At 49.3% G+C, this 24472-nt stretch overlaps 1 protein-coding gene across 2 annotated transcripts in view; it reads right to left on the bottom strand.

The window, feature by feature from the left end:
- IPT2 (tRNAisopentenyltransferase 2) overlaps nt 1-24472 on the bottom strand; it is a 63886-nt gene that overhangs the window by 32152 nt on the left and 7262 nt on the right. For both annotated transcript variants that reach the window (XM_087392510.1, XM_087392511.1), the window contains exons 2-4: nt 17035-17089; nt 14447-14526; nt 14030-14098 (exon numbers count right to left, since the gene is read on the bottom strand). In XM_087392510.1, coding sequence (XP_087248636.1) covers nt 14030-14098; nt 14447-14526; nt 17035-17089 — 204 coding nt within the window. The remainder of the gene's footprint in view (nt 1-14029; nt 14099-14446; nt 14527-17034; nt 17090-24472) is intronic.

Below are 24472 nucleotides of genomic sequence, written 5' to 3'. Positions count from 1 at the left end.
CAGGTCTCGCAACCGAGCTTCGCCCGATCATCAAGGACCTGTGGGCGCACTTTGGTTGGCCTATGCAGGACACCTACATTGATGCGGCGGCAGCCCAAGAGGTGCCACGTGTCAAAGTGGCAGTCCTTGATCCACAAAGCATCCCCTCGGAGTTCGAGATAGAGACAGATACAGGTGTGGTGACGCAGCGCATTCTGGTCACTGGTCGCCCAAACCAGTGTCTGAGATGCCACGGCTTCGGGCACCAGGCTCGCTCATGTCCTCGCTTCACGGGTACAGAACCTCAGAAGACCCCCGTTCAGGCAGCTCAGGATACTCCGCTCCAATCATCGACATCCCCTCCCGAAGGGGAAGGCTGGACGAAAGTCAAACGAAAACGGAACGGCAACAAAGCAGGCCCCAAAAAACCTTCCTAGCCACAGCAAGAGCCCCCTCAGATGATCCCTACTCATCAGCAGCCCGGTAAGGGGAAGGAGAAGGGAAAGGAGAAGGTCAGCCAGCCTCCCCCTCATCCCTCATCCCGCCCTCCCCCCCTCCCCCCTCCTCCTCAATTCTCCCAGCCCCACCCCCTCCAAGATCCCCCCCCGCACCAGTGGTTTCCGCGCCACTCCCTTCCTCGAGCATGGTACAGAAGGAATCCCCCCCTCCACCTGCGCCACCTGCAGCTCCGAAGCCAGCACAGACCTCACCCTCGTCTATCCCTCCGGGCCCGACGGCGGGGATAGGCCCTTCCCCACAGGTGGCTAGCACCCCTCCCTCCGGTTCAGACTCCTCATCGTCGTCCCCAAGCCCAAGGGCTGCTCCTAGAGCTCTTCCATTGGAGTTTTACCGAGCAGGTCCTTGGGACTACTTGGATGCAGTGGGTATTGGCTCCTTTCCCGCATGCCTAGACATCAGCATCTTCTTCCTCCGCAAGGGGGCGGAGGGTAAGGTGTCCATTCTAGCTCCACACGATGGTCCTAGCTATTCCTTCACTATCTCCAGTGAAGGGAATGAGCAATGGACGAATGAAAATGTTTGGGAGATGATACGAGACCAGACCCAGGAGCAGGTGCAGGACTGGATTGGTAGCAGAGCAGCGGAGCTTCTTCAGCAGCAGTGGCAGGAGGGTGATGTTCGTCTGCGTTGGCGCCACAGCGCCAAACGTTTCCCACTCCTGGTCATTATTAGACCACCGCTAGAGTGGGCCTACGCAGAAGGGCTTCGCCCTTGGAGGACTTCAAAGGTTGCGGGCTTCTACAGCATTTCCTTGGCAAAGGCGTTGAGCTGGTTAGAGAGAGCTTACCACCACGGGACGAAGGGCCTTTCCCCTCTGCTGAAGGTTTTAGAGGATGGGTCCGATGATCCGACCTCTCCTTCGAAACCTTCACAGAAACGCCTTCGTCTCCACACAGGACATCCTCCGACCACTTCGACTTCAACCGCAAGCAGACAGCTGTTTGTGGCCCACCTTCCCTCCTCATGAGTTTACGCATTATCTCTTGGAACATTAACGGGTTCCACTCATCAGGCACCCATGGCCCCAAGAAGATGGTGCTCAGACAAGAGCTCCAGCCAGCTTTGGTGGGAAAGGTAGATGTGCTCCTACTATAGGAACACAAGCTTTCGGCTTCACAGACCAGTATTTGTGGGAAGGTCCTCACAGGATGCTCCCACACCTACTGGGAACCTTCGATTGGTGAGCAGGAGAGAAGCGGGGGTGTCTGTACCTCCATCGACGCTTCTCTAGTTCAGCATGTGTTTGGTTTTGGCACTTTGATACCAGGACGTGCGCTTTGGGTGGGCCTGCATATTGAGGGATCCCGCATTGGCATCCTCAATATCTATGCCCCGACTGATCTCAGACGTAGATCCGTTTTTTGGAGATCCTTGACAGACCTGTTGCCAGAGATGGACTCTTGGATTGTAGGAGGGGATTTCAACAACCTTGAGACCTTAGAGGATCAGCAGGGACAGGGCCCAGAGTTCCTCGGTATAGCTCAGGCAGAGCAGGCAGATTGGGACTCCTTCCTCTTTGCAGTGGGAGGTTGGGACAGTTGGAGGGAGCCTTCCTTTCGCAGATGGCCTGGGAGTCTGGACTTCTCTTGGGGTTACAGGAGGGAGGAAGGCAGACTCCTGGAGCGGCTCGACCGTTTCTATGTTAGTGATTGGGTGCTTGGCAGAGGAGGAGAGTCAAGAGTGGTTTCAGGGACGACACTTTCAGACCATGCCCCAGTCATCCTAGTCTTGGACTCGGCCTCTCAGTCCTCACCTCCACGTTCATGCCGGATCCCAGATTCCATCTACACCAGAGCAACAGTTCACAGCACGATAGTGGACTTTGGGAGCAGGAGTGGGACCCTACCAGGGATATGGCGGCACAGGTAGCTCAGGCGCTTGCTGAGTCTAGCCGCATTTGCCAGCAGGAGGCGATTCAGGTCAAACAGCGGTGTTGGGCGCGGGAGAGGGGTCTCAGATGTGATCTCGCCTCGATTCAGAGAATGCAGCAGTCTTCTCCAAGCTCTGAGGAGCTCAGATAGCAGGAGGTTCGGGCCCGAGCCATGCTAGAGGAGATCACCCAGCGTCGCTCAGAGTTTTCATTTCATGCTTCCAAGTCCTTCTGGGCTAGGAAAGGCGACTGGATGTGCAGAGAGTTCTTCAGGACTCATGGACAGAGGTCAGCAGGGGAACAGCTCCGTTCTCTTAGGGCGCAAAATGGTAGTGTCAGGACAGATCCAGATGAGGTCCGGGCATTGGCGACAGATTTCTACAGATCATTATTCCAGTAGGAGCCCCCAGATCCTCGTGGCCGCATTTGCAGGGAGGAGGTGTGGAGATCTACACTGAGACTCGTGCAACCCAGCATGAGCGACACCCTTCTCGCACCTTTCACTGTTGCGGAGATGCAGGATGCGGTGAGTGCTATTGATGGGCAGAAATGCCCAGGTGAGGATGGCCTCTCTAGAGCCTTCTTCACCACCTTCTGGGAGCAGATCCACCAGCCCTTGCTCGCAGCCTTCCAGCACATTTTCTCCAGTGGGCAGATGCCAGAGACCCTTGCGACAGGCCTGATTTGCCTCATCCCCAAAGGGGGGGACCGCCAAGAGATCAGACAGTGGCGCCCAATCACCCTCCTCCCGACCGCCTACAAAATCCTCGCCAAGATGATCAGCAGTCGCATCCGCCCCCTACTACACGACTTGATTCATGACACCCAGACTGGTTTTGTCCAAGATCGCAGATCTTGGACAACATCTTCACTTTCTCAGAGGTGACGGAATGGGCCCAGCACAGTGGCCAGCACCTTGCCATACTCCTTCTCGACTTTGAGAAGGCGTACGACAGGGTAGACTGGTCCTTCTTGGAAGGTACACTCGCTCGGTTCGGTTTCCTGGACGAGTGGATCAGAGGTATTGCTAGCCTTTACAGATCGGCCTCCAATCAGGTTATCATTAGCGGCAGGATGGGGGAGAGATTCACACTCGAGCGCTCGGTGCGTCAGGGCTATCCATTAGCGCCCTACCTCTTCCTATTTTTTGCGGAGGCCATGACACACTTCCTTCGAGCTCGTACCACTGGTCTTCGCGGGATGCGTCTCCCTATTCGAGAGGATGCCGAGCTGCTGGACTCCGAGTATGCAGATGACACAACCCTATATGTGCAGGATGATGTCGAGTCACTAGAGCGAGTGAGACTGTCCCTAGAGATTTTTTGCCTTGCGGCTGGGGCGAAAATCAACTGGCATAAGTCAGTTGGTTTTCTTACGGATCCGGGAGCCAGCTCACAGTGGGGTATTTTCCTGGGGTTTCGCGGATCCCTAGAGGACAGACGACACGTTACCTGGGATTCCAAGTAGGCTCAGCAGTTCTTGCCGGTCCTAGCCTCCATACGACGGAAGCTTGCTTTCTGGAGCACGGCTCGGCTTTCCTTGGCAGGCAGGACCCTTGTGGTCAACCAGGTCCTTCTTGCCACTGCTTGGTATGTGGCCTCTTGCTGGTGTTTCTCGAGGTCTTGTGTAGCCCAGCTGAGGAGACTGGTGCGGAACTTCCTATGATCTGGTTCAGACGGTTCCAGCACCACCAGAGCTAGGGTCACCTAGCAGACGGTCATTCTCCCCCAGGCAGAGGGTGGCCTCAGCATCATAGATCCAGAGCTGCAGAGTCGGGCACTTCTTGGCAAGCTAGTCATCCGCGATCTGACCCCAGGAGGACAGACGTGAAAGCTCTTGCTACAGCATGGTCTCAGTGGGTGTACTCCCTAGAGAGGGGGTGTTCGGCAGCCTTCTATCCGATGGATCTTCACTTCAGCTCCTTTGACTCAGCCCCGTTCCCCCTTCCTTCGTAGCCTTATTTCAGTCTGGAGGAAGTTGCGACACAGCCTCTCCCAGGTTCCCCCTAGCTGCTGAGACAGACAGATAACCCTTGATCTGGAGACAGACAGATAGCCCTTGATCTGGAGCAGCCAGGTGACAGATAGCCCTTGATCTGGAGGAGACAGACAGATAGCCCTTGATCTGGAGCAGCCAGGTGACAGATGATACAGGTCGCCAGCTTGGAGAGAGATCCCATATCCCTTGGGCGCTCTGGGCGCGTGGGCCCGCGCACTCGTTCCGGGTTGGAGGGACGTCTACAGTCAGATGATCCCAGGCGAGCTGGCAGCAGTAGTAGGCACGGCACGTGGGATCTAGGCTCGGCGAGCGGAGATTGAGGCTGCCATCCCTGCAGGTTGGAGGATTTCCGCAGGCACCAGACAGCTCTTCCCGGGAGATGAGAGGTGGCTAGGATAGTTCACTCCACGAGGCATTCCTTTGGTGGTGGCAGGCCTCTTCTCGGACTCTTCAGTACACTTCTTCTCCATCACTGATGACAGTCGCCTACAGAGCAGAGAGGCCGTGATCGACCCCCAGCTTCCCTGGCAGCGCCTTCGCATTATAGGGCTGCAAGGGAAGACTTGGCATATAGACCCCCTGATTATGCAGGACCAGGATTGGAGACTCTGGATATGGGACGGTCGTTCCTTGTCAGAGGTGGAGTGGGACCCAGGGGAGTGGCGTTGGCCACCATCGGAGACCTCAGAGAACCCTACTCCCTTCTTTTCTTACAATGCACGCACGGGTCGGCGTACTCTTGGGGCTCTCCAGCGTGGGCTACCCACACAGGCACATAGGTGGTATGCCCAGGGGATATCCTTGGTCTTTCTTCGCACTTTCTGGAAGACTCTTTGGGCTAGCTGGCGTCCGAGGAAGATCTCCTACTTCCTTTGGATGGCGGCACACAAGGGGCTTCCAGTTGGCAGTTGGCTGAGACAGATGGGGCAGGAGGGGCATTGCCAGATTTGTTTTCAGGAGGAGTACCCTGAAGCATTGCCTTTGGAGCTGCTCGCATGCGCAGACGGTTTGGAAGGGAATCATGGGGATCTTAGCTAGGGCTACACCCGAGCTAGGACCGATCACTTGGGGAGCCGTTTGTTGGTGCAGCACTGAGCCGGGACATCACTTGGCCTATGAGTTCTCTAGACAGGATCCCGTCTTTTTCATCACGCAGGCCACTTGGGCATACATGGACAGTTTCCCATGGCATCTGACAGAGACAGATGCAGGAGCGATGCCTCGGCACCCAGTTTGGGAGATCATAGGGAGCATCACAGGCTAGCATATCTGGACTTCCAGATGCGCGCAGACTGTAGGAGCTCAGATACTTCTACTACCCAGACCCTAGCAGATATCTGGAGCACGATAATTCACACGCTCAAGGGTCAGTGGGATCAGATTCAGGGAGAGTCCCGGGCAAGGAAGGAAAAGAGACGACATTTCCTTCGCGACTGGGACCACAGGGAGTTATTCTTCCAGCACTCCACTCAGAGTCTTCAGTGGCATTACGCCCCTCCACCGTGGCTGTTTGTCCACTCTCCGATGATTATGCCTTAAGAGGCTTGTATTTAGCATTTTGACTTCTCGAGCTGAATCCGTTTTGTGATTACAGCCCGCTAGCCTTCAGGCCTTCTTGTACTCTCGCTTTCAAATAATATAACTAGCACTACTTTTTGCGAAAAAAAAAAGTCTGTGAGACTGAGATGAAGACCCCTCCGCTGCGTCCTACTGCGGGGAACCACTCCTCTGGACCTTTCCTTGGGAGAAGGTGGTGTCATCGTCTGATGTCTAATGCTGAAAACATGTGCTCCTGAATCAAAAGGATGTCCACTGCCCACCCTACCACTGCCCTTTGCAGCTCCTGCCAGAGTAGCAGGTACTGTGACTGGCTACGAGCACGGTCGTGGAGCCCATGCACATTCCAACTCACTATGGTCCAACTCAAGAGGACAGGGATGCCAAGAGCAAGGCTCTCCTATGAGTGGAGGCCTGTTCCAGAAAGACTTGTGTGACTTTGCCGGGGGTTTGGAGGACGAATAGTCCGTGTCTGTGCGATGACGTACTAGGGTGGATACCAGCTCAATACCGATCTTCCATGCCCACTTCATCATGAAGGAAACTTTCACCCCGAACAGCTTCACACACTTCTGGAGGGGCCAATAGTATGCATGCTCCACCTTTGCCTCAAGCGGCAATCTGATAACTCCTACCGCCAAACCACACATCGGCTCCTCGCACGTGAAGCTCAACTGAAAGTTCACCGCCGCACCATGGGCGTGCCAAAGGTCAAGTCCCTGTGGCCCCATCCACTAGTCCATCATGCATGAAATCTGATCTCCCATAACAGCATCAAATACCTGTGGGGACCACTTCTCCAACAATGTGGAGGAAAACTGGAATCTCCAAACGGGGTGTGTCTAAGAGCCCACTGCACTGATCAAACCCCCCTCCTGGGGCTGTAGGATCATGAGCGTTACTTCCAGTGGTAGAGGATATGAGTCCAGAATCTCCAGATAGTTCCAGGGTCCTAACCTCCAGAAGTCCCGCGGTAAGGGACGCCCAAGCTGGGGTTGGGAACTGCTGACCAGGAGGACGAGCCCCGTCCCTCAAGATCCCTCCTTGGATGGACCGGCTGCTGTGATGAGGAAGCAGAAGGGGGCATCATCTTTCCCTTGCCTGCTGGCAAGGGTGTCGAGGCGGAAGAACCTGCTGCGGAGGTGGAGAGGGGGGTGGCAGGGGAGGAAGGGGAGCGAGGGGCGGAGAAAGAGGGGCAGGTGGTGAGAGTGATCATAGCAAGAGGGGTTGGGGGGGAGGGAGGGGGCAAGGGGAACCCTGGAGGGGGCAGGGGGAAGTGGAGAGGGAGAGAGATATGGAGAGGGAGGGGGAGGGGGAGGGGGAGGGGGACGAGGAGGAGCAAGGGTAAGGATGACCGCAGGCCCCCCCTGTCGATTAGGCTCGCCGGGGCTGTGGATCCGCTCGCAGCCGCAGTCGAGGCTAGCAGTCACAGTCGGGGCTATCATCCACGGCTTCGCCATCACCGCATCTGGAGCTCCTAGGGCTCGCTACTGATGCAAGGGTGAGTGAAGAGGTTGAACCGCCGAGACGGGAGGATCATCTGACTGGGCGGTGGCCCCTTCTGTTGGAGGAGGTGACTCCTGTTGTTCCTCCTCCGAGGCCTCTCGGTCAACCCTGTCCCTCTCTCTGCGTTTGGCCCTCTACCTATGGCGCTTGCGGGCATGTTTGCTTGGTTTCTTTTTCTTTTTAACCCTGGTCCAGTTTCCTTCTGAAGGGGTACCCAAGGGGTCTAAGACTCCTGCTCCTCCTACCTAAGAGGACGTTGGACTTGGGCCTGTTGACTCTACCTGCTCTGCGGGGATTTGGGGGAGGGCACTCGGCCATGGCCATAGGGGCAATCTCTGGCTAAGTGACCCATCAGTCTGCAACGGAGACGTTGGCCTGGTAACTCAAAAATCTCCACTCGCTGGCGAAGAGTACCTCCTCCAAGGGTCTCTAGAAGAATCACTCTACGAGGGACTCTGGTATCTCCACCACTAGTCTAATCCTAGAGACCCCGTCATCTACTACCACTGTAGCGGAGACTCGAGCACTGTGCCAAATGCCCGACCAATGGAGGGGAGGATGGCTCTGTACTCCTTTGGGAGCCTTGGGAAGCGAAGCAGCGTAACCGGGAAGCACGGAACATGGTGTGTCGCATCCTCCAATGTAAAGCCATCGTGACCAAGAAGCAGGCAACATGGTGTGTCGTAACTGGGAACATGGTGTGTCATGTCCATGTCCTCCAGCGTAAAGCCATGGTACCAAGGAAAGAGGTACACCAGATGCGGGCCAAGGAGGATAGGGCCCTGCTCCACAAGTGTCGAGGCTGTATCGAGGGAGCTCAGCTAGATGAGGAAGACGCCTTTTTCTATAGATGGTGACCTCCTGAATGTGGTCACCCTCTAATGCCAAGCTCGCCTAGATCCACGCCTATTGTACCTGCTGCTTGTCAGCTGGGGAAAGAAGAACCTTAACGGCTGTGGGATTCAAGGGTGCTGCCATAGAGCCCCTCTGGCCAGGTCACCACCAAGGTTTTTCTTTCGCCTTAACAAGCACAAATGCTCCCGCTGCAGGGAGGAAGAAGAAAAAAGGAAGGGGTGAGGAGGGGCGGAAGGGGCTCAGCAGCAAAGCAACCAGGGGGGACGCAACGGCTCAGCAGCTCACGGGCGACGCAGCAGCAGCTCCAAGGTGGCTCTACTTGCCTGAGAACACCTGGATATCATGTTAGTGCCAGAGTTGCTTATTTGTGCAAGCAGCTTTACAATGGTAAGATGAATGAAGGGGGCAGCATGGATGCCTATTTGACACAGGTCAAGGACTTCACAGAGCAGCTCATCAATGTTGATGAGATTGTACTAGACTCACGGGTTATGTCCACCACGCTCAATGGACTCCCTGACTCATATCAGGGATTTGCTGCAACACTTAAACTAGTGGCCATGGGTAACCCTAACCAATATTCGTTTGATGATCTAGTTTCCTTACTTCTGCAGGAGGAGTAGAGTCGTCAAAACAAGCCCAAACCTACATCTGGTACCTCATCCTCTTCATCTCCTGTTGATGGGAAGAAGAAGAAACGCTGCAATTATTGCAGGAAACCAAGTCATGACATCTCTGAGTGTCGGAAGCTTATGGCTTCCGAGAAGAAGAAGCAGGGACAGCCAGGACAGCAAGGTATTGCTGTCACAAATAGAGAGGCAGCCAATCTTGCTCATGATGAGTGGGCATTCCTTGTGGAGTGTCATTATAATCCTACTTTGCATGATCCAGCTTTTGTGGTCTCAGATTCTGCCTTAGAATGCTACTTTGATAATGGTGCTTCCAAAGCACATCTCTTCCTACAAAAATCTCTTTCACACATTGAGTGGTGTTCCAAAGGGGGGCACTGTCACTTGTGCAAATAATGCAGCATACCCCATGAAAATGATTGGTCAAGTGGTTGTCACTACAGTGTCAGGTGATACCATTAAACTTGTGGAAGGTTTATATGTTTCAGATATCAAAAAGAATCTGATTTCTATCTCAGCCATCTCCACACATGGCTTCCCAATTCTTTTTTATGGTTATCGCTGTGCCATTTATGATAATCGGTACAATAAAATCTGTAATTTCTGATACACATCTATGGCATGAGAGATTGGGACATCTCAACTTCAACAGTTTGGTGGAGATGCATTCACATGACATGGCTGTAGATCTTCCACCCATGCATGCACTTACAAAACATATATGCAAGGGCTGCTTGTTGGGCAAAATGCATAGGTTTCCATTTCCCAAGGACGGGACCCTTGGTGAAACCAAGAAGTTGCATCTCGTATATACCTAGATGAATCCAGGAACATTCCCAAACTCATCCTCTAAAAACACAACATAGTGCAGTTTCAATCTCATGATAGTCACTCACAAGGTTGAAAACCATAAACTCCATCATGCATAGCAGGGACTAGCTACTATGACATCCCCACTGACGTCATCAGCGCCCAACAGTGGGTGTAGACCATAGTATAAAAATATGCTCTCACACATACAAATCCACACACCCACACATACTTGAGCATCCATTTATACAAAGTCTTCGTACTGAGTTTCTGTCGGCACTCCGGAGGTGAAGGGCAGACTCAGCCATGTATATAGTGATGTATGCAGACCGATGCAGATAGCATCACTTGGGGAGGTACTGTTACTTTGTTACTTTTATAGATGACTTCACCAGGTTCACTTGGATATATCCCATGAAGCTGATGTCAGATGTCTTCTCTTGCTTCAAGCATTGAATTGCCTTGGCAGAGAATGAGAGTGGCGAGAAACTCTTGATCTTCCGCACTTACAAGGGAGGTGAGTACATGTCCCGGGAACTCTCATTTTTTAGTAGCCTGGGGTATAATTCATCAGTGCACAGTACTATACACTCCGCAATAGAATGGACTTGCAGAGCGTAAAAATAGAACAGAAACAGAAATGGGCCGGTGCATGCTTAAGGGAAAGTCTTTGCCCAAATGTATGCCAACTATGTGCTCAACCAAGCAACCACTCGGGCATTGAAGACCATGACTTCCTATGAAGCATGGACACGTTGTAAGCCTGTAATTTCTCACATGCGGGTGTTTGGGTCAAGCTCACAAGGCAAAGGTTACAAGTTGTTTCAACCTAGCATAGGCAAGGTGATTGTCAATAGAGACGTAATTTTTGCTGAGCATGCCCCTTTACCTTGGCTGGATTGTAAAACACAGCCTTCAATGGAAGCCTCTGATGTATTTGATTCTTCATGCAGATCCAATGCTCCTCCCGTTGCTCCTACTCAACCTGATTTTCCACCACCAAATGGCCATGCTATCGAACAAGCAGTTCAAGAGGAGAGGGCTATCATGAGATAGCCAAAATCAGCCCCTCGTTGGCTTTTGGATCCCTCAGGTACAGCAAGCAGACTGAGCCTTTGCCTGCCAGCACTAGAGGTGCGCACAAACAGATGCAAGGCAATTTTTTGGATGTAGCTTTGATTGCCACTGCCTGTAATGAAGAGTAACTATGTCATAAGGATACTTTTGACAGCAGAGAATAGATGGATGCTATGGATGCTGAACTTGAGTCCGTTCATGCAAATAGCACTTGGGAGTTGTGTGACTTGCCTGCAGGCAAGCATGCTAAAGGCACAAAATGGGTTTACAAGGTCAAACGGAAAGCTGATGGCATGGTTGGCCACTTCAGAGCTCGTCTTGTTGCAAAGGGTTATGCACAACAACACGGCATTGATTTTGAAGAGACCTTTGCTCCCACCTCATGCATCACGACCATACGGTGCATCATTGCCCTTGCATCCCACAGACATTGGAAGGTGCATCAGTTGGACATCAAGACCGCCTTCCTTCATGGTGATTTACAGGAATAGGTCTATATCACCCAACCTCCTGGCTTTGAGAAAAAAGGCTCTGAATTAAGGTTTGCCGGCTCAAGAAGGCCCTTTATGGATTGAAGGAGGCACCCTCGGCATGATATGCCAAGATACATGCATATTTGATCAAGCATCAAAGCTTTTCAGTACAAAAGACTCTGCTGTCTCAAGGTGTACCTATTGCAAAAATTTCCCAAAAGGCAACACGAGGCCTTCCAAGGCAATACGAGGCCTTTCCAAAATGCAAATGAAGCAAAGAAAGGGTTGATGCAAAAATTGGAAAGAACCAATGCAACAAAGGTAAGCCCAATGATGTAGGCCGAAAATATAGTAGGGAAAAGGCTCCAAATGTGAGCAAGGAAAAGGCTTACCCAATGATGTAGCCTGAAGATATAGCAGGGAAAAGGCTCCAAATGTGAGCAAAGGGTTTCACCCTTGAGGGAGAGGTGAAAAAGACATCAAATGGCAATGAGAGATACCAAGAGAGGGCTGGAAATGTGAGTTACAGCAAGAGAAAGTGCTCCCACGAGGATAAGCGCACTTGGAGATGAGAGGAGAGTCATCCGATGGAGGGGAACTTGCAGCGCGAGGCAAAGGGAAGCCAATTGAAGAGGAATGGGCTCAAGGAGGGACCTCCATATCACTTCTGCAAGCTCCAAATGTCTTCTAGCAGTAGCACGCAACACAAGAAAGCATGTTAAATTCTGATGCAGCTTGTCCTATACTCTCATAAATGCATTGTACAGAGTCCCGTACAGCCAGTAAATGCGACTGTCAGATCTGTACGACTGTCAGAAGTGTATTTATTGCAGGGAAATCTGTCCATACAGCATGTGCAGCATTAAATGCAGGCAAATCTGTTCCCTACAATTCGGTACGGTGGAGTAAATGTAGGCGCATTATTCTGTACAGTTGTGTGGAATCAATACAGCAGGTAAATCCCGCACATGTAAACTTGGTGCTGCACAAAATGCTTCAAAATGCCCCGAAATGCGACTCCCTTCACGGTAGCTGCTCCAAAATGCGATCTTCATGCGCCAACTGCAAGTTTTCGTGACAAAAGTGCTTGGAAAGGCCACAAATGCTCACGGCTGTGAAGAAAGCTAGGAAACCAGCAAGAATGAGAGGTCCAGGGGCTGCCAAACAGCTTGAACAAGCTGCCAATTGCTGTGGGAATGAATCCCCGACCTGCTCTAATACCACTGTAGGCTAGTGCAAGCAATGGAAGGTTAAAATCAAGGAGAGAAGACAAAAAACGATTGTAATGAATTGCTGCAAACTGAGTGGAGGCTCAAGAGAGAGCCAATATAACAAAATCCTAGGGCTAAGTGCCCTAACTGAACTAAGAGTCCTACCTGTCCTAAGTGGTACATGTACTAACTGTACCAACTGACCCAGACATGACAAAGTGGAGGAGGAGGAGATAGATGATATGAGGGCCACAAGGGTCAGAGGGATGAGACGACGGCAAGCAGAGACGCGGCCAAAGATGCAGAGACGGACAAGGCCACGCACGATAGAGGTTCAGCCCATCACAGCTCTTCTTCAAGGGGATCCTCGACATGGCCCATCGGATACAAAGATCATGGAGACGGCGCCCCCCACCACCAAGAGAGACGACCCAATAGACAAATACAAGACATTTTCGCAGCCTATCGGAGAGCCACCACGACACTTGGCTATGTATTATGGTTTTGACTATGAGATTGAGCACTAGTTTTGTTAGTTGAGATTTGAGTTTTCTTTCGCTTAGCACTTAGATAAAAGCCTCTTGACATAATTTAAGGCGCTTGCATTCCAATTTTTGTGCAGACCCTTGGCTGGATGTTGTTGGCAGCTACGTGTACCTTCAGACCACAACTGGTGTAGCTTATAGAGGTTTATTTTGTCTTGCAAAAGCTGGAACCCCCAAGGCCCAGATCAGCTAGACCACAACTGGTGTAGCTTATAGAGGTTTATTTTGTCCTACAAAAGTTGGAACCCCCAAGGCCCAGGTCAGCTACAAGTGAACAAGGGGCGGGGGATGAGCGAGGGGCGAGCCGCACATACTGCCCTCCATCACCTAAAACTAGAGGTATCTTGGCCTCATTCCCTCATCCATGAAAGCTTGATCACAAGGTGCATAGACTGCAGTCCATCACCTAAAACTAGAGGTATCTTGGCGTCATTCCCTCATCCATGAAAGCTTCATCACAAGGTGCATAGAAGAGGGAGAGCACCTTCAATTCGAGGCCGGCCTCTATATACCTTCAGCCCATGATTTTGGAGCCGATAAAGGTCGTTTTGCGCAGTAATTTCTGCTGTGTTTTTCCAAATCTGTGTTGATGTAATTATGCAATCTACTTGGTGTGAGTTTGGAGAGACTTTAAGGCCCTTTACCATCTGCATTTCGCAGCAAGACTGGCATTAGGTTGCTGTCAGAGAATAACCGTGTAATCAGAATCTCTTAGAGAAAAGCTGTACTGACTCAAGGAAAATAATTTCAAGAATTGTTAAAGTTTCTGCCCAGGTCAGGTCTTAATTACAATTTTTGCCTCGATAAATCAAAAGAAAAAAAGGTGCATATCCTCAATGAAGTAGTTCTCTCACTACGAAAACTAAATTCTAAGTTCTTTCACATTTATAGTAGGGTACAGACAGTCTTTACTACTCTAGCTCCTAGAGATCTTAATTGCAAGGAAGACACATAACAAAACCAAGAAGATGGGCAACATAGCCTGGACAACTGAGCATACTTGTATATAGTAGTTTGTACCACCAACAACTATTGGCAATTTTTTACGCTGTAAAATATCATCAATTATCTGCAAAAAAATTTGAAAATAAAGAATATCAGGGTAAAATCAATAACAATTCAGGATCCAATGGTTTAGTTGACAATACAAAAGATGTGTCACTACTTTTTCCAATGAATTTCTATGATATATTGCCCACATTTGCTCCCTTTTTTATTGATTAAGACTCAAAGTTCTTCCAATGAAATGCATTTTTCTAAAATTGTAATGCTTGCAGGACAAGGCACAAGCACAGTCTTACAGACGCAGCAAGTAAAGAATGGTTCTGAAGAAAGAGAGGGATGTGGCATATATTAAGGACAGGGAAATAGTAAACCGAAAAGCACCACAATGTAAGTCCAATAGTTTGTCTTTTACCACAACAGCAAGATCCCGGAACCGCTTGGCTGTAAACTCCTCTTCTGGATCAACAATCCCAAGAAGATGGTGAGGGACACCTGAAAAGCATGATAAAGTGAACATGCATGTTACCTCCCTCCCTCTCTCTCTCTCTCTCTCTCTCTCTCTCTCTCTCTCTTCTCGAGGGACATAACAGACTGGCTGATATGCTACATAGCGGATCACCCCCAGCTTTAGGAACGTTTGTCTATAAGCTTTTCAAGCACAGGAACTCACCTACGACATAAAGGTAGTTTCTCTTAATACCCTCCCCTCCAAGGGAGGAGTCTTTGTGTACGAGGATTTTGTATTGCTCAGGTCCCATAGGCCGATTTTTTGGTCTTCAGAGGACGATATATATTCTTCTTCTTCTTCTTCTCTCTCTCTCTAAATCCATGGTTTGATGACGAGTGCCGAGGGATGAGATCTCACCTCATACGAGAGAAGACTTTGGGACACCTGATGAGACCAAAGGCACAGTAGATCTACCGGCATTTTACACAACATAAGAGGTGGGCATTCCTCTCACGTAGGATGGATGAGGTGATTCGATCTTTTGGAGGACATGATCCCACCTCTTCTTGGGGGCTCCTATATAAGGGGAAGTTGCCTATTCCCATCACAGACCCTGATGTGTGGCACACCTGTGCAACGTCCCTTTATGATGGCCCAATTCAAACACCACCTGATATGTCTGTTGTCCCATAGACCCACCACTTGCATGTCGTTCACATCACAGAATGTGTGAGCTGCATTACACCGGCAGAGCCCACCAAGAGCACACACTAAGCACTTCGCACATGGACAAGAGATCTTTGTCCCAATCCTAGCATAGATGTTCAATCACGATGTTCGCTACAGCTTCCCCCTGCTTGAGCCTTGGAGTACTACCACCAGTGTGCCAATACACAAAGCAGGGATCCTATGATACTGGGAACTACCTCACACTCATGATTGGGTCATACACTATCCAAGATTCATGGGTCATTACTAGAGCGGGAGATAAGCTCCTCGACCGAAGCACACAGGAAGCAGGCATTAGGGAAGGCTGGGTTTCGGAGACAGCATTCTACCCTTAATCACATCTTCACCTTGTGGGCGTCATCGAGGAGAGATCCCATAAATTATATGCTTGTTTTGTAGACTTTCGAAAGGCCTTTGACACAATCCCACGAGCATTATTGGGTGAATTCAGGAGATGCATATCCCAGGAGTCATGATTTATGGGGTGATGAGTTTATACGAGTCAATCAGAGGGAGAGTATGTGACTATGGAGGTCTGTCAGAATGGATCGAGAGCACGATAGGGGTGAAGCAATGATGCCCTCTCTCACCAACACTATTTGGGCTATGCATTTCATGACATCATGACTTTCATTGACAACCTAGGAGGTGAGGGGTCATTGTTGCCTGATTTGATGATACAGATACTGCAGTATGCAGATGACATAATGCTCCTATCTTCCTCAGCAACAGGCCTACAGGGACACTTAGAGGCTCAAGAGGTGTTTTGGAGAGGGAGAGACCTGAAAGTCAACCTTGGCAAGACCAAGGTTATGATCTTCAACACCTCACAGGCACTAATTCACCAACAAGCTTGACATATCGAGGGGAGCTAGTGGAGATTGTGCAATCGTACATTTACCTAGGGGCAGTCTTTGCAAGCCCAGTCTTCACAATGATCCACGCAGCCACTGTTGGAAAGGTCACCTCCCCATCTGTAAGCCCCCATATGCGGAGAGCATGGGGGAGGGAGACCTAGGGCATGTGCCGAAAAGACTCATGGTGGAGAGGGGTCTGCCACAGCTGCCTGGCAGAGGCACCTCAAGGACTGTACGTACGGGCTGGAACAGGCCCCTAACAGAGGCGCACAGGATGGCCGACTGAGGCAACATGTGGCGCAGCAAAGGCGCACACGTGTGGGCAGTACAGGGTGCTAGAAAGGGACGCAGCAGAGGCGGGTGTACCAGCAGCAGGGTCAGCCATCCTAGTAGGGCTGGTTGGGCTGGTTGGAGCCAGCCAACCAAGCCTTATATAGGCAGACAGAAGGGGCTGGGACCCTGCCTTGGAAGGAGGGCTAAAGCCCTTGGAGTGTGGACCAAAGGCCCTGGAAAAGAGGGCCCTAAAAGGGGCTGTCTACAGCATATATTCCTACAGATGCCCAAACAGACCCTAAAAGTCGGCCAGACTGGTCGGTTTTTGGGAAGGGCCTTGGGCCCGCCGTAAAAGGAGGCCATTATGCCTCATACAATCATCCAACCATTCAGCAAGAACAGAAGCAGACAGGAGCAGCCAGAATCCACTCCCTTGGGCCTCACACTGGGGTGAAGGAGAGTGGAAGGTGTGCTGCAGACCGAGTTCCCTAGAGGCTGGACCTTGGCTGTCTTCTAGGGCAGCAAGGTGTTGTATAAAGATAAATTGCTACCAAGCAGAAAGCATTGGGAGCCGTCCACTAGAATTTCTTAAAATCCTGTTGAAATATTGATAATCAAATACATCCTACCTGAATTCACATGCTAAAGCGCAATTTTATAGTTCACCACATGCTAAAGCCGACCAAATCTTACCCCTTCTCTCCTCTATTTGCACCTTGTTCGTCAAAATGTCCAAACCTTTGTAAACCTATAAAAACACATTGTGTGTCATTCCTTTAGTGGAAAACTATTGATAAAAACCTTAGTAAACCTATGCAATTTTTTCTTTGACTATCATTTGAAGTCTTTGAAACACAAATATTTGGAATTTTCCAAAATCAGCAAGATTGATATAGTATTTTTGATATTGGTACCAAAAAATCTTTTGTCATTTCTATTATGCCCTCATAAGATTTAAATATATCAACCTTACAATTTGAGAAAAATCTTAAACGATGAACATAAGAACAAAAAGAAAATTGAGGGCCCGGGGAGAGGGGGGAAAGGAGGGGGGGGGGGGGGGGGGGGGGGGGGGGGGGGGCGGTGAAGAAAGAAAGAAAGTTTGTAAAAACCTTCGGAAGACTGAAGGGTCTATGAGACCAAACAAGTAGAATGGATGGAGCCTCTGTGAAGGCATCTACACCCAAGACAAGTGCAACATAAACATAAAAACACTAGTGCAAAGTGTCTAAGCCTACGGGGAGCAAGGGAGCTGTGGTGTGCCGTCACTATGGTGAACCTCTAGATGCTAGTGGAGTCGTCAAGTTCACATAAGGCTCCAGTGTACGAGGCTATGGAAGCATAAAACCTGTGATAAAGCAATCGCGACGTCAATGTGTGGTCCACTGTGGTCTCCTAGCTTTGGCCCTACCTGAACAAGTGCCACGGTCACACCTATCAGCTGCATCTATGGCTTGGTGAACATGGAGGGAAGACCTCCGAGCCTGATTTGCATCGACATGCAGACGGGTCTGTTGTATCTGCCTTGGTTATGCCGTCTCCCTAGGGCCCATTGGTATGTGCCATCTAAAAGAAAAATCGGTGATCACTCTTAGTGGAATCTGGTTGAACGTCCTCATCTCGTCTATGTGCCTTGAGCAACAAGTCTCTGTGTCGTACAGCCTCATGAATGACAGTTGCCAAACATCTTTGATCCTGATGTGACAAGAGGCTGGAGAGTGGTCCAAACCCATCTCTAAAAAGACAATGGTAATGGCCTCGAATCTCATAGTGCACATGGCATCTAAAAGCAAAGTGCTCCTCTTACTCAATCTCTTATAGATCACAGAGAGTAGATGCGAATGCGACCCTCTCTAGGTATGTCTACCCGTCCACTCTCGATGCATAGTCAATGTGATGAAACACAAAATTACCCGAACAATATCCTCTAAAGAATGGGGGAGGTGGATCAATGTATAGCTTGGTAGGTCGCTCCTTTGATATCCATAAGCAATGATCCCTGTAGAAGTTGAGCTTCACAAGAAGCCCGCTAGGTACTAACCAGGTCCTGAATGTGTGTAGCTATACGAGATCATTTGGATAACCAAGTTAGCCTCGTGGTAATTGAGTGGAACAAAAGGGGCCTCAGGGCCATACTGAAAGAGAGGTATCAGTCCATGTGGGGCCCCAAACTCTCAAACTGTCTGTGTACGTGCATGCCAACATCTCTAATTGCCCTAAGCTGCTAAAGTCCTCGATGATAATAAAGCCAGCCATGATAGCCTGCGTCGGCTTGAGGTATGTGATCACCTGAAATGCTACATCAAGCTGTAGTGGAGATGCCCCAAACCAGCCAGAATGATCTGATGTAGAACCAACTGTTTACTACGGATCATCCGTGACAATAAGAGGACTTGGAGTCTCTCTAGTCCATCAAGCCCCCAACAAGGGCTGGTATACATGCCTGCTGGACACACCAAGGAGCCAAAGAGAAGAGACTCAAGCCAAGGATCCTGGAAATGAGATTGAAATTATCATCGCTCAAGTCTAGCAAGCGGTGTATCCCCTACTCAGTCAGACTTGTCCCATCGTGAAAAACGAACTAAAGAAAAGAACCCCCAAGTACATGCAAGATGCGACGACCTCCACCAAGCATCCATCCAATCTACTCTCTGGGCATGGCTACCCGGGTTGTGTTCTTGATCATAACCTTAGTTTTACCAAGGTTGACTTTCAGATCATGTGTCTCGCAAAAGGTATGGAGTGCATCCAAGTGTCGCTAGAGGCCCTCAACTGAGGAGGAGAGTAAGACCACATCGTCTCGTAGAGGAGAATCCAAATCAAGAAATCCACAAGAGAGCAGCTTGGCCCCACTACTGTCCTAATGAAGGTCTCAAACTCGTCAATGTAGAGGCCAAACGCCCTACTTGACCCTGATAATGCTCCTAATCTCCTCTACCCACCCTATTCAATCCCCGATTGTTTTCTGGCCATATACCAAAACTTGCTAGCGTACGATGAGAGAGCTCTCAGCATTGTTGCAAACGCCTTGTGAAAATCCACAAAGCAATAATAAACCCTCTATCTTCGTACCCTGGTCTCCTCAATGAGACCCTTGAAAGTGAGGATATGATCTAGAGTCACATGATCAACTCGCAAACCTTTTTGTCCATTGGCTCCAATCCCATTGATCTCTAAAAACTAGCTAACCTCTGTATCAAGCGCTGATGCCGAGATCTTAGACACGACATGCCCAATTATAATGGTCCTATAGTTGTTCAGGCTTGCCTTGTGAATGTAATTGATGGTGTAAGGGGTCCAAGGGTAGGGGATACATGAGCAAACCGACTCCTTAAAAAGCTTTGCTAAGATGGGGCCCACTGTACTTTTTTTTCCCCAAGAGAAGATGGGGGCCATAGTACTTATTGCATATGCAATGTATTCAATGCGTAGCCCCTAATGATCTTTCACTCGGCCGTTATGGAGCTTCAACGCTGCATGCTCAATGCCACCAGTGGTGAACAGTGTGCTCGTATTGAAGTGCCAAAACTACCAAGTCAATAAAGCTTAATGTCTTAAGGTAGGTGGTCTCCTTACATCCATTGGAGATATGGGGAAGTATCTCTAAGGATTTTATTGTTGGATTACCTAGGACATAGAGGTGGCACGACTCTGTGAGGATAATTGTGGATTGAGATGGCTTAGTTTATTCCAACCAATGAAGAGGTTAAAACTCGCGATTTAGCAAAGCCATTTGTGGAGCATATCTATAGATTGTATGGGTGACACGACCCCAGCGCTCCTGGAACCTCTGATCTGCAAGCAAACACAAGAACATACCAAACATAAGGAATCTGAGCAGGCTGCTCACCACCCAACCATGACATCTACGGGATGTGATCCCGAAACAGGAGATGTCCCCTCCGAGCCATGAGCTGAGCTACTGACATGAACTTCCAAACAGATCCTAACCGGCTTGGTGTCCCATACCACCAGGTGGCGCCTAGAGGCTGGGATCTGCTGCTGGGTCTTGGGCTACGCTAAGATGCGAGTGCACATCCGTGACTCAATCCAAGATCAGACCTAGCACCTGGGAATGAGACTTGCTCCCATCAGCTCTCAAAGAACTCAACCTCTAGGCCCCTTATATAGACTCAGGCCCAATGCGCCAAAAATAGCAAAGACCTCTAATTGGTTCGTACCCTTACCACTCAACCCAAGAATCAAGCATGCCTAGTCCTAAGCCTCCCCAGGCTATCTGAGCTAGTCTTGTGTACTCAAGTACACATCAGATACCAATCCGTGCACATGACACACTTCCCCTCCTCTAAGAACTCACTCCTGAGTTCGCTAAAAAACCCGAGAATGTCCTCTGGAGGTTCGGTAATGTCTCCCATGTTGCATCCTCATCAACACGATCCTTCCACTTGATCTTGTATTCCGTGATAGTTCGATTACGAATCTATCCTTCACGAAATTCAAGAATACTCGTGTGGAATAAAAGTCAAATCTGTAACTTCTACTATTTCTTGAGGAGAAACAAGTTGATCATCTGCACCCAGTAACTCTTTCACTCTGCTGACATGAAACACTGAATGTACCTTAACCTCACGAGGCAATTCTATTTTATATGCAACTGGTCCAATTCTTTTAATAATCTTGAAAGGACCACAATATCTGGGGAATAATTTCGGAAGCAAACCAGTACTTAGGCTCTTGGATTCCTTGGGAATACGTAAATATACCATCGTCCCTTCAGAGTACTCTCTAGGTGAACCATGTCCATTAACATAAAATATGTCCTGATCTTGGGCACTTCTAATAGACTTTTGCAAACTGCAACATTTCTTGCATGTCTTGCAAGAATGTCCTTGCAGCATCATTTTGAATTCCCTTGAACCCAACCATAACTTGTGACTTAGGTTGAAACCTGTACATAAGCATAAAAGGACTGTAGCCAGTACTTGATGCTTTGCACTGTTATAAGCAAATTCTATCATGGGGAGATAATCTTCCCATGAAGACTGTCTCTTAAAAACATATGCCCGAAGCATATCTTCAACCAATTCGTTGACCTTCTCAGTACTGCCATCAGATTCTGCATGATCTGAGGAACTCATACTTAGATTAGTTTCCAACTAGGCAAACCGGTAATGAAATCCATGGAAATACTTTCCCATTTATTACCCGACATTTGCAATGGCTGTATAAAACCCGCGCTTCTAAGGTGGTCTGTCTTAGTAACCTGACAAACCCGGCAACGTACCACATAGTTTTCAATAAATGCACGCATCTTAGGTCAATAAAAGGTATGTTTCACAAGAGATAGAGTCCGATGTATACCTGGATGTCCAGCACTAGGAGCATCATGACACTCCCAGGGAATCTTGGATCGAAGATCCGAAACATCTGTGGTACACATATCTTTCCGCAACAGCAAGCCGTTCCTAATCATCCACTGACCTCCCACCGCCTGTACCATAGGTGGCACAATCCCTGAGTCCTGGTCAACCATGGAGCTTCCATCCTGGACATTCTGCTAATAAGAACTGAATTGACTATCAGTTGCGCAAAGCTCTCTCAAGGATTGAAATAGGAATGAGGATATTTTCGTAAATGACATAGCATTTACAAACTTGACTCAACTTAAGGCATCTGCCACACGATTCATGAAACCCTTTCGATAACGTATTTCAAAATCAAAATCTTGCATTAACTCTGCCGATCTAGCCTTTCGTCCCCTTAATTCAGCCAGTCACACACATACTTGATTGATTGATGATCTGTCAATACAAGAAACTTCAAACGATACAAGTAGTGTCTCCAAACCTTTAGAGCATACACAACTGCATTATAGTTCTTTTTCTAGTGTGGGCCAACGATATTTGGTGTCGTCTAGCTTTTTACTCTCAAAAGCTACAAGTCTTTCCTCTTGGAATAAAGCTGCCCCAATCGCAAAATCCCTCGCATCGGCCTCTAACACATAAGGCCGGGTAGGATTGGGTAATGCAAGAGCAGGAGCTTCCTTGATAGTTAGCTTCAAGGTTTCAAAAGCCTTGTTCAATGCATCACTCCAAGAGATTGGCTGGGTAGACCTGCGTCCACGACCTTTCAATATGTTGGTCAAGGGTGCCGTGATGTTCGAATAATCACGCACAAACTTCCATAGAAAAACCGTGAATCCTAGGAAAGAACGAAGTTGTTTTACTATCTGAGGGTCAAAGTCGAAGATGGTGGATGGACTTCCACCAATTACAGGCAGGATGGTGTCTGTAGGGCTTATCTAGAAGGCAAGCAGCACAAAGATAAGTTCCCACAAGAGGCCTCGTTTCGGGCCAGCAAACCTCTTAAGTTGGTTCATGCCAACATTTGTGGCCCAATGTCTACAGCATCGTGGGCAGGATCCAGGTACTCACTTCTCTTTGTGGATGATTTCAATAGAATGACCTGGGTGTATTGCTTGGCCAAAAAGTCACAGGCTTTCGAGAAGTTCAAGGACTGGAAGGCTAGAGTTGAAAAGGAGACAGGGGAGGATGTCAAGACGTTCCGTACAGACAGGGGGGGAGAATTTACCTCAAATGAGTTCAACACATTTTGTCGCAAGCATGGGATCAAGCGACAACTCACCACAACACATACTTCTCAGCAAAACGGGGTAGTTGAGAGGAAGCATAGAACCACCACGGAGACAGGGCTTGCTATGCTCCGAGGTAGGAACCTTTCTAAAGCCTATTGGAGCGAAGCTATCAATACAACTGTACACATTCTCAACAAGACCAAGACGAAGGCCGTCAAGGACAAGACTCCATATGAGGCATTTTATGGTAAGTCGCCCTCTATCACTCATCTTCGCATTTTTGGTTCTAACGCATGGGTGCATGTGCACAAGGAAGACAGGACCAAGCTTGATCCCCGGAGCAGAAAATGTATCTTTGTTGGGTATAGCAAAGAATCCAAGGCCTATCGACTCTTCAACCCAGTAAAGAAGCAGATCCTTATCAGTCGGGATGTTGTCTTCGAGGAAAAGGAACCTGAACCCCAGGAGGAGCCTCAGATTGAGGAGGAGGAGATTGTTCAACCCCCAAACCCACACCGCCCCAGGTTGACCCATCCAAGAGGTGGCAAAATCGGAAGCTGATGTTCCACAAGGTACTGAGGAAGAGCAGGATGTTCCAGAAGCAGTTCCAATTCCTCCTCCCACTGAGAAGCAGAAGAGATTGCCCCAATGGTACCTATGGAAGTCACCTCCAATAATCCACGAATTTGCAATGTTAACCCACAGGAGCAACTCTTTTCAAAACAGAACACGGTCCCCTCTGTGTTGTTCGGAGCATAGAGGTAGAGGAAACCAACCTTACATCCATCAATCAAAAGTAAAACCCACTGGGCCCTGGAGGGGGTTATGGTACCGTGTCCGATGATCAGAGGGAGAATGGAATCTGAAACTGATATGCATGTACCTCCTCTGGTTCCCAAGGCAGGAAGCCAAAAATTCCATTCTGAAAGCAGCTTACCTGACTTGGAGCAATCTCTGACATCCAGTTTGTGTTCCTAAAGAAAAAGAATGTCTAGGAAACCACCTGAAACACCTGGATAGAGCTGATTCTTGATCAGCTGTCTGCGACGGCAATGAGGGATGCCGCCCAATCCCTATATATTCCAACTGGCTATCCTCATCGGCGGGAGGAAGCGCGTTGGAATACCTTACCCGACCTGGTGGCGAAAAAAGAACCCTCCACCGAAGCTGACCTCCTACCATACACACGAGGTCCAAGGGGAGGAAAGTCCACAAGTGAGAGAGAGAAGGATCTCTCAAAAGGGATGCCAATAACTGGCTTTCCGAAAGTAAAAGGTACAAGATCATCATCTGGGAGGTCAGAGAGGTCCTCCAAAGCGAAAAAGGAGTTCTGTTGAGCCAGTCCTGGCAAGGGGGTACGAAGGATTCCTACCAAAGCAGGGAGAGAATGTAAGACTCCCTTCCCTCTATCCATAGAAAGAGGCACCTGTACTAAGTCCTGATCAAGAAGTGCTGCGGATGAGGTACCAACAACCTGGGCTGCTGAGGAAGGTACAGCATAATCCTGGGGTGGAGTCGAACAAGGCACTAGTCTCCTCCCAAGGCTCCAAGGGGATAGCCTCCGAAGCGGTGGAG

The sequence above is a fragment of the Dipteris shenzhenensis genome, chromosome 21, assembly GCF_047967505.1.
Source record: "Dipteris shenzhenensis isolate YYH24624 ecotype China chromosome 21, Dip_SZ_1.0, whole genome shotgun sequence".
Taxonomy (NCBI): domain Eukaryota; kingdom Viridiplantae; phylum Streptophyta; class Polypodiopsida; order Gleicheniales; family Dipteridaceae; genus Dipteris; species Dipteris shenzhenensis.
Note: the sequence above shows the minus strand (reverse complement) of the source record. Positions and strands in the feature narration are given on the sequence as shown.